Source organism: Propithecus coquereli, unplaced genomic scaffold, assembly GCF_000956105.1.
Source record: "Propithecus coquereli isolate 6110/MARCELLA unplaced genomic scaffold, Pcoq_1.0 Scaffold221, whole genome shotgun sequence".
Lineage (NCBI taxonomy): Eukaryota > Metazoa > Chordata > Mammalia > Primates > Indriidae > Propithecus > Propithecus coquereli.
Window position 1 is genome coordinate 3,141,295 of NW_012147301.1, and position 10,992 is coordinate 3,152,286.

Consider the following 10,992-nt stretch of genomic DNA (forward strand, 5'->3'; position numbering starts at 1 on the left):
GTCTCGCTCTTGCTCAGGCTGGTCTTGACCTCAAGCAATCCTCCCGCCTCGGCCTACCAGAGTGCTAGGATTACAGGCATAAGCCACTGTGCTGACCCTAGGACTTTTATTTTTTTAAGAAGCTTTCTTAACCCTCCTGCATATCCCTTCAGCCAGGCTGAGTTAGGAGTTAGATGCCCTCCTTTGTGCATTCTGCTACTGATATGATAATTATTATAGTTCGGTTTTCTTGTCTTGGTCTCTTCTAATATAGACTTACAAATCCAGAGGATATGGAATAATCTTGTTAAAACTCCAGGATCTTTAGTTTTTAGCACAGTGCCTGGCACATGACAGATAGTCAATAAGTAGTTGTTGAATGTATCACTATATAATATCCTGAGCAATAAAATCTAAAGTTAGAAGATAATTTGCTACTTGGTTCACATAGTAAACTGGATAACAAACCAAGAAGTCTTGGACAAATTGCAAGAGGACAGTAAGGCTAAAGCAGATTCCTTCTAGATCAAGTAGAGCGCTTTCTCTATGCCTTGGTTTAAAGGTAAAATGGGCTGGGCACGTGGCTCATGCCTGTAATCTCTGCACTTGGGAAGGCCGAAGTGGGAGGATCACTTGAGGCCAGGAGTTTGAGACCAACCAGGGCAACCGTGAGACCCTGTCTCTACAAAAAACTAAACAATTAGCCAGGCGTGTTGGCGCACACCTGTAGTCCCTGCTTCTCAGGAGGCTAAGATAGGATTGCTTGAGTCCAAGAGTTCAAGGCTGCAGTGAGCTATGATCATGCCACTGCACTCTAGCCTGGACAATAGAGTGAGACCCTATCTCGATTAAAAATAAATAAATAAATAAAATGAAGGCATGATATCAAGTGATTGATTCTATCTACACAAAACCTCTTGCATCTGTTCCTCTCTTGTCTAATTTCACTGGCATTATCATAGAACAGATTTTTTAAATATCTCTACCCTTGACTACAATTGTCTTCTCACTAGTCTTCCCACCTTCAGAATCTATTTCATCTGCCACATTGCTGCCAGATTAGTGTTCCTCAAGAAAGGCGTTGATCATGTTAATGCCTCATAAAAATCTTCAAAAGACTCTTCCCCCATCCCACAACTGAATATAGATAAAGGTCTTACTTCAGTGGCCTTTCATCTAAAACTATCTATCATCTGACCAAACCAGCCTTTCCTTTCTTGTTTGTTGCTTATTTCTCTGTACTCACATTCTTCTTTAAACAAACTAGTTTGCCATCATTCTCCATACGGGCCATCGCTTCCCACCTCTGTGACTTTGCTCACATTACTCCCTCTCCTCGGAATATGCCTCTCTACCACCTATGTAGGGGGACTTGGACAGCAAAATCTCAATTTTACCATTTATTGACTGACACTACACAAATTATTTTAACTCTGAGCCTTAAGTTCTCTCATCTCTAAAACAGGTGGTGATGACACCTTGCTTAGAATTGTGTGGATTAGAAAATACACCAGGCGCGGTGACTCACTCTTGTTATCCTAGCACTTTGGGAGGCTGAGGCAGGAGGATTGCTTGAGGTCAGGAGTTTGAGACCAGCCCCCCGTCTCTACTAAAAATAGAAAAGTTAGCTGGGCATCATGGGACTCGCCTGTAGTCCCAGCTACTTGGAACGCTGAGGCAGGAAGATCACTCGAGCCCAGGAGCTTGAGGCTGCGGTGAGCTATGATGACGCCACTGCACCCTACTTGGGGCAACAGAGTGAGACTCAGTCTCAAAAAAACAAAAAAGAGAAGAAAATAACACACATAATGAGCGTGGTACACACTGATCAGAATGTGATAGCACTGGGTGCTGCGGCTCACACCTGTGATCCCAGCTACTCAGGAGGCTGGGGTGGGAGGATCACTTGGGGCCAGGAATTCTAATCCGAAACCATCCTTTTAATAAAGTCTTTTGGGATCCAGCCCAGCTAGATGAACCTTTCCCTCCTTTAAGGTCCTCAGTGACAGTCTACTTCCCTTTGAGACAGTTACCCTCACTTTTAATTTTGTATTTCGTTGTTTACATACATACTTACCTAGTGGGTATCTGAGGACAGAACCTGTGGTTGATTTATCTTTTTGTTTCTCTTAGTGGCTAGAATGGTGTCTGACTGATAGTAGGCACTTGATTGAAGTAATATTTGATGAATAATACATTATTATTGATGAATAATACATAAGAAAACCTTAAGAATTATATATTCATTTTCAGATGAAAAGCTAAACATTAAAGAATTTACATAACACATGAAAAAGTGGTAATATTCCCCATCTATCTTTGGGATAAATACAACAGAAAGCACAATGCTCCCTGGATTAAAAAGATACATATACATGGCTGTTCCTTAAACCATTTTCAAGTGGATATTTGATATTTAGACTGCAAATAATTCTAAAGACAGTCTGTTCTAACCTAGAAAACTCTAGTAAATGTTCTAGTCTTCGTGAGAATTCTGAAAATATATTCCCTATCTCACTGAAGTAAGCTATGATTTTAAAGAATTGCCTAGGATGTGTCCTTCCATAGCTCAATTGGTAGAACGGAGGACTGCTGCTGTTCTACTAAGAATTGCCCAGGGTTAAGTTAGTTGTTAGTGGCATACAATTTCCCTCTTTGTTGGCTCTCACATAACAGCACTCCCAATCCCTTAGGAAAATTTTAAGATCTATGAATTGGCCAATTTTCTCAGAGAGAACATTTTCACTTTTTTTTTTTTCGAAACAGGATTCTTGCTCTGTCACCCAGGCTGGAGTGCAGTTGGCAAGATTCATGGCTCAGTGCAGCCTTAACTCCTGGGCTCAATCCTTCTGCCTCAGCCTCCCAAGTAGTTAGGACTACAGGTGTGAACCACCATGCTGAGCCCATTTTCACATATTTTAAAAGAGAATTTAGGGACTGTATTTTCAAGGCCAATACCTACTTTGAATATTGACTATCACTTCCTTCATTTTCTAATTTCTTACCTGTTAGACTCACAGACAATCATTGGTGATAGAAGCTGATGATTTCCACACATGAAGTAATATCTGCAATCTTCCCTGAAGATCTATGTTGTTTGGCTATTCTTACAGAAGAAAAAAGTAATACTCTCTCCCCTACTGGAAGACCACAATTCTATTGCTTGATGTCAATTACTGAATATAGGCACTCAGCAGTACACTTGCTTCAGCATAATTCCTTGAAGATAGGGTCTTGGCTGTTATAAAAGCCAGAAGACCAAATGGACTAAAGGGTCCAGGAAAGGAACGGATTCAGTTCAGAAGCAATAGAATAATCAATGACTTGGAGATTTCAGACAAATCAGATTTTCTATAGACACAGGGATATAAATAGCACAAATACAACACAGACACTTAGAAACAAAAGCCACCAAGTAAACTTTTTGTTTGAAAACTTGTTAGGTCTAGAGCGGCAGTCCCCAGCCTTTTTGGCAACAGGCACCGGTTTCATGGAAGATGATTTTTCCATGGGGGGAGGATGGGGGGTGAAGTTTAGGTGTGATGTGCAGCCCGGTTCCTAATAGGCCACCGTCCAGGATGGGGCTGCGGCCCAGGGGTTGGGGACCGCAGGTCTAGTGAACTGTTCACAACCACAGCTGCTAATGGTTATGGATTTGGCAATCAAAATGTCTTTGTTAAAAAAAAAAAAAGTTTTAACTGCCTTACTATTGAGGTTACAAACCACAGCCTTGATGCATTGTTGCAGTCAACATCCTCCCTGCTGTTTTTGAGAGCTTACATCTGCTGCTGGCAGATAAAATGCTGCCAAACGGCATGGGCTCCTTCCAGGGGAATAACAAGAGAAGCTTTAATGAGATGGCTCTGGTCTACCTTTCTCTCCTGAGTTGAACCCACAGCCTTTTCTGTGTCACTCCTACCCTGTCTAGCTTCATCCCCTGCCATTACTAAGAAGGGCTGAGGGTCTAGTGGGATTTTTTTTTCTGGCACAAATTAACCATGGCTGTACTAGTCTTACAAGATAAAAGGAAGACAGGTTCGTACCTCAGGGGAAAGCATTTTAAGCACATATCTTCAAAAGCCACTTACAGTGTAGTGCACTTGGTTTTAAACAACCATTAACATAACCTTTTCTGTTATTATTATTTTTTTAGAAAACTAAATGATCACGCTATGGCAAAATAATGAGGGCTTAGTGTACTTTTTAACTTATCAAAGAAAGGCCAAGTATGTGAGGTCAGGCTGAGCACAGTGGCTCACACCTGAAATCCTAGCACTTTGGGAGGCTGAGGCAGGAGGATCACTTGAGGCCATGAGTTCAAGACCAGCCTGAGAAAGAGCGACACCCTGTCTCTACAAAAAATAGAAAAATCAGCCAGGTGTGGTGGCATGCGCCTGTAGTCCCAGCTGCTTGGGAAGCTGAGGCAGGAGGATTGCTTGAGCCCAGGAGTTTGAGGTTGCAATGAGCTATGAGGACACCACTGCACTCCAGCCCAGGCGACAGAGTGAGACCATGTCTCCAATTAAAAAAAGAAAGAAAAAAAAGAAAAAAGAATATGAGGTCAAAAGTAAATTACCAAGTTTCCTTAGGGAATGAAAAAGCCAGGAACAGAATGAAGAAGTAAAATGTGGTCCAAGTCACTTGGAAAGTTAGTTTCGGTTGAAATAAAAATTACTAGATCCATACCAGTTTTCAAAGAAAATGCAGTTCAGCTGGGTGGAAAGAACTATGGCGACGGTGAAGGAAGACACAGGTTAGGAAACTATTTCCTAGATGGTTCTCTCTCCGTGAGCTGACCTATGAGGATAAAAGAGAACCAAACATACCTAGGCTAACGCTTTCTAAACTGTATGTACCATGATACCAGCTCTGCAGTATGTAAATAGGTAGTGGGGGCGATTCATGATCACAAAGTTTTGGGAACACTGCACATTATATCTATCACTTAGACAGCCATAATCCACACTGGCATATTAAGGGCTCTGAGAAGTTCTGCAGTAAACAACTGAATCTGTTTAATCCAAAGACATTTCACAAATGTATGTTTCAAAGAACACTTATGCCATGGAATAGTCTGGGAAATGCTAGTCTAGGGCTGTTGTTCCTACACTGTCAACTCATTCCTTCAGAAACAAGAATGAGGCTGGTATAACAGACTAGGCAACTTCATTTCTTACATTACAGAATTCTAGCTCACAGACAGGTGAATTACCAAGGGTGGTCTAGACGTTTTCCAAGAGGCAGCCAAACAGCAAAGCTACAACATTTAGAAGTGATAAGCTCCTTACCAAATAAATAATACCAAAACAGGACTAGTACCAATTCTGAACATATTCATATGTTACCCTCAAACATAGAAAAGAAACAGTGGAAAAAAGCCACAGAAAAGCTGACCATAGGGAAAACAGGTATGGGATTCCCATGTTTGATGAAGCCTACTGGCTTCTGGCATTTTGGAATATTTTAATGTCATATATCAGGGACATTCATGAGGAGAGTTGCTGGGACCTCCTGCTGGGAACATACAAGAGGATTCCTGCACTTCTACATGATGTCCTCAACAACTTCAGGACATAGTACAGAATATAAGCTCAAGGAAAAGTATCGTGCTGATCTGAAAAAGAGGTATCCTTGAGAAACCCAAAAGATTTGTTTTGTTAGATTTCTAATTCCTATAACCCTCACAGAACTCCATATTTTAGGATTATAATTTCCTACCCTTCCCTACACATATCTGTGGTGGAAAGACAACTAGCCATCCAAAGATTGAAATCATTTGACCCTGTATCAGGTGGTGGTTTGCTTGATTGATATAAGAGAAAATAAGGCAAGGCTCCCTTCCAAAAACCATCATCCACGCTGCCAGATACTCCTGGGTTGTCTTTTAGAAAGCAAATACATATCGCAGGAAGAAAACATAATGTATTACATTAGTTATACTAAACTTTAATAATGACTGTGAGTCTCTAAAATTGTAAAGCCTACACTAATGTAAGACATTTTAATAATCATTACTTCTAGACTGGGGAGGAAAATGGGAGAAGGGGGGAGGAAAGAAGACATTGAAAAAAACTGGGCAGAGAGGAACACTACAGGCACAAGGATGTAGGGAATGAAGGGCCTCCACATGTCTACGGTTTTGACTAGGTCTGACTCAAATACTAAGGGCAGAACAAAAGGCTAGGAGTCAAAATTCACACCAAAATGCACGCATTGTATTCATACACATAAAGTAATCAGAGAAGGCAACCCACAAGAAAATGAAAGACAGAAATCTAGAGGGATAACAACTGTTGGGTAAAATCCGTGAGGAAAGGATAGAGAAGGTGAGATGGGGAGGAATAGTAAAGAAAAAAAGTAGGCCAGGCGCGGTGGCTCACACCTGTAATCCTAGCACTCTGGGAGGTCAAGGTGGGAGAATCGTTTGAGCTCAGGAGTTCGAGACCAGCCTGAGCAAGAGCGAGACCCCGTCTCTACTAAAAATAGAAGGAAATTAACTGGGCAACTAAAAATATACAGAAAAAATTAGCCGGGCATGGTGGTGCATGACTCTAGTCCCAGTTACTCGGGAGGCTGAGGCAGGAGGATCGCTTGAGCCCAGGAGTTTGAGGTTGCTGTGAGCTAGGCTGATGCCATGGCACTCTAGCCCGGGCAACAGAGTGAGACTCTGTCTCAAAAAAAAAAAAAAAGAAAAAAAGTAGACAACAATAATAGTAATGAAAGGGAAATAAGTCTTAAAAACAAAGAATTTACTGAAAAAAATTAAGCTAAAGCACATTTTCTTAAGTGCAGTGATGGAGGCCCTATTATTACCTAAAGTAACTGTTCAAAGAAGAGGAAAACCACACTGTTAGGTAACGTTCTTCATGCTTCAAGGATGGACTTTCCAAATCTGGATTTCTGCCAGTCTGAGCCTAAACATAAAGGCTCTATATTTCAGGAGTTTTCTAATTAAGCTAAAGTTCTTCAGCTCCCTCTACTGTTTAAAAGTGTACTTTAGTCAGCTCAGTTCACTCTTTAGTTACCAAAATAAATTTAAAAATATACATACATATGTATATTCATACATACATACATACACACATCCCACCGCCACCCCAAATCTGGCACAGTCCAGGCAATCAGAGTTCGAAGACACTTGCCTATCATGAGTTCAATGACCTGGACCAAAAACTCCAGAATCATCAATAACAGATTCTGTCATCCCCACCACCCAATCAAAATGATTCAAGGTAAAATGGAGGGTTTCTTTGCCAAAGGTTTTAGTAAGGGACAAAGACCTGTACTTGTTAGCTGGATTGTGACAACAGCTGTTTATGCAGAAATATGTATGTACCAGTTTCCTATATATCAGAAACCAAAACATCACTAAGTTTTTTCTGTTTCTGCCCTGGTCTTTTCTCCTCCAATAGTTCCTTATTAAAAGATTCTCCACTCCTCACATGTCTAAATTCAGTTGCTGTATCTTACTATCTTCAGGATATTATATATTGAAAGATCTAAGAGTCAGTTATGGTAGCAAACCAAGCATCTGTCCAAGAGAAGTATTCTATACTCACCTGCTCCTTAAATTGCTTCTGAGACAAGCAGTCAGTTAGGTCCACACAGCCCAGAAGACAACCTGATGGATAGTCATTGGGAAATTCCACATCTGAATCAAGAACAACAAAAGGATTGAATAAATTTCTTTGTGACCCTGGAACTCAGGAATCTGTTTTCAATTCTGAATAAATAACTTTTTACATTATCTTTTTGTAGACATAAGGAAAACAATGAGCTCTTTATTTGACACAACGGTTTATATTTTAGCAAAAAATCTAGTGAGTGGATACCTTAGTCCATTATCCAGATGCTAAGCTAGAAAATTTTTCCTTTAGAAAACAATTGCCCTCATGCCATCAAAGCTCAAGGAACTCCAAGTTCATTCTGAACAAAATGATAACTATACTCAGTTGGATCAGATTGGAATTTGGTAGGGACTGGTTTTAGAAAAAAAGAAACGTAGCTACAGATGACAAGAGAGAAAACCACAAAAATGTGGCAAAAACTCTAAGAATGAATGGCGGAACACAAATTTAAAACAAGCCATTCATATCTGTCAAAATAGAAATGTTTTTTAAGGAAGCATGCACTTTTGATTCCTAGTGCTTCCTTAAGTTTGCTTTCTTAAAAACTTTTAAAGGTGGTTCTGTAGTTATCCCTTCATTCTACCTTCAAAACAACCATATGAACCAGAGACGAGGAAGGAAAACTGGATGACTAAAGGTCAGAAGTCCTTTTCAGGATCCAAAGTTGGGGTACTTGGGGTGATCCCCCAAATACATTCCTTAAGTCAATCAACTTAGATCTGTCTAAATCCAATAACAGGTATCTATTTGGGTCACTCCCAATAAAAATTCTTATTTATAGTTGTTCTTCCCAATTTAAAGATCCCAGGATTTATAGTAGTCATTTTACCTGCATAGTAAAAAAGATAGAGAGGGGAGTGGTGTTGGGAAAGTGGGGGGGGCAAAAAAAGAGAAGATTTTCCAGTAAAAAATTAAGATAAATTAAGATAAAATTAAGACAAGTTGTTTGATATCCGGTGTTGGAAACTGATATTTGCACTGTTTGAAAAATTAAAGCTTTGAACAGCTGTCTATGATTTGTCACTAAACAAACACACACACACATACACAAACATTAAAAGTCCCTTTTAGCCAAGAAAAAGCCACAGGAAGAAGTAAGTGAAAGAAGATGAATGTCAATGACTTCTCTCCACAAAGTAAGACTAAAAGGAGAACATACAGCTGTACCTTTCCCACGAAGAAGACGATATGTAGCCTGGAGTTCTGAGACTTCTTGAGGGGAGGGTTTTTTGGCTGTGGCTGCTATCCAAAGTCGTCCTCTGTGGGGGGTATACCAGGATCTGCCCTCCACCCTTAAACAAATACAAATTTAATGGGAACGATCTAAATTCTAGTTTTCTGGAAGATCCCATAATATACAACAAATCCTATAGCAGATTATCCAGTGGAACCAAGAGATTTATAGATGATACCTTACCAAGAGAGAGATCTTCTGTGAGAAAGACTTTTCTCCTACAATACCTTTCACTTGAGGATGAACACTGTTCTCTAATTTCTTTTGTTGTTGTTGTTTTTTGGGGTTTTTTGAGACAGAGTCTCACTCTGTTGCCCAGGCTACAGTGCCGTGACATCAGCCTAGCTCACAGCAACCTCAAACTCCTGGGCTCAAGCAATCCTTTTGCCTCAGCCACCTGAGTAGCTGGGACTACAGGCATGCGCCACCATGCCCGGCTAATTTTTTCTATATATTTTTACTTGTCCAGCTAATTTCTATTTTTACTAGAGACAGGGTCTTGCTCTTGCTCAGGCTGGTCTCGAACTCCTGACTTCAAGTGATCCTCCCACCTCAGCCTCCCAGAGTGCTAGGATTATAGGCGTGAGCCACCACACCCAGCCAGTTGGTTAGTTTTGTACTTTGGAAAAGGAAGACCCCTAAAGCAGAGAACTGAATAAGAAAACCAGACATCTAAAGGCTTGGTTGTCCTGCAGCAGAAGCAGGTTCACATGCACTTGTTCTAACGGCACTACACACACGGACTATGAAACATTAGGAGCCAAACAAGAAAGTCTAACCTCTAAGAGGGGAGAAAAGGTGTAGTGCATCTTAATAAAGAAGAGAAATGACAGCTAATAGTGAAACCACAAAATAGAAATGACTGTGCTTAAATGCCGATAATTTTTCTTTTAGGAAAGTAGGGAAATGACTGAAGCCTGCACAGTAGAATGGAAAGAGCACTTTGAAAACCTGAACACTAGTTCCTCCTCTGCCACTAACTAACTCTGTAATTCAGAGCAATCTTCTTTACTTTTGCCTGCCTCATTGTCCTCATTTGACAAAGATTGCAATAATACTGTCCTAATCTACAGCCAAGTGTTGCTTAACAATGGGGTTACATCCTGAGAAATGTGTCCTTAAGCAATTTCATTGTTCTGCATCATATAATGCACTTACGCAAACCTACATGGTACAGCCTAGGCTATATAGCATAGCCTATTGCTCCTAGGCTACAAACCTGTACAGTATGTTATTGCATGGAATACTGCAGGCAATTATAACACAATGGTAAGTATTTGTGTATCTAAACATATCTAAACATAGAAAAGGTACAGTAAAAATATGGTATTATAATCTTATGGGACCACCATTGTATATGTGGTCCATCAACTAAAATGATGTTATATAGCACATGACTGTATTTCATAGAGCTACTTCAAAAACTAAAATTCTATTTAAATATAAGGTATTTTTACTGTTATGAGTTGGGAAATAGCCAGGAATATAAAATTCTAACCAAAAAAATAAGAAGGAAAAATAAGTATGTTGTAGTGATAAATGAAAGGGAAACACAAACATAAATATATATCATGATGTCACTATATAACAATTTGCACAGGAAAAAGAATAAACACTCCAAAATGGTAATAATATATGTTTCTAGGTGTGGGATTGAAGGTAATACTTTTCTGTACTTTACAATTTTCTATTTGTATGTATAAAAGCAAAGATAAAACTATTTTTAAAAATTTAATTAAGAACAAACATAAAATACCATGGAATAGTGAGCTATTACCATCACTAACAGGTATGACTTAGCTCTGTAATATTTCTGCTTATCTCTATTTCCCCCACTTTTTGTAGAAAAGGAATTTGTGGTAAAATAGTTTCTCAGCATGGTTAGCCAGATTAATAGATATATAGATAGGAAAATAGAATCACAGTTAAAATGAATAAATGGCATAAAAACTTTAAATTTCAAATAGCATCAAACCATTAAGATTGCTGAGTAGTATATTATTTATACAAAGACAAAGCCAAGAGAAGTTTTTTCAATAAATTTCCTTCCAAAGATGAAATAACTGGTATTGTTATCTCTGTTAAGACTTTGATCCTTAGCTTTTTAAAGTTTGGTTTGTTTTTTAAGCTATTTAGTACAATTTTTGTCAA

At 39.4% G+C, this 10,992-nt stretch overlaps 1 protein-coding gene across 1 annotated transcript in view; it reads right to left on the minus strand.

Moving 5' to 3' along the window:
* The window catches only part of TRIP4 (thyroid hormone receptor interactor 4), a 67,746-nt gene that overhangs the window by 13,935 nt on the left and 42,819 nt on the right, over window positions 1–10,992 (minus strand). The window contains exons 8-9 of the mRNA XM_012644830.1: window positions 8,775–8,899; window positions 7,539–7,630 (exon numbers count right to left, since the gene is read on the minus strand). Of these exons, the coding sequence (XP_012500284.1) occupies window positions 7,539–7,630; window positions 8,775–8,899 (217 nt within the window). The remainder of the gene's footprint in view (window positions 1–7,538; window positions 7,631–8,774; window positions 8,900–10,992) is intronic.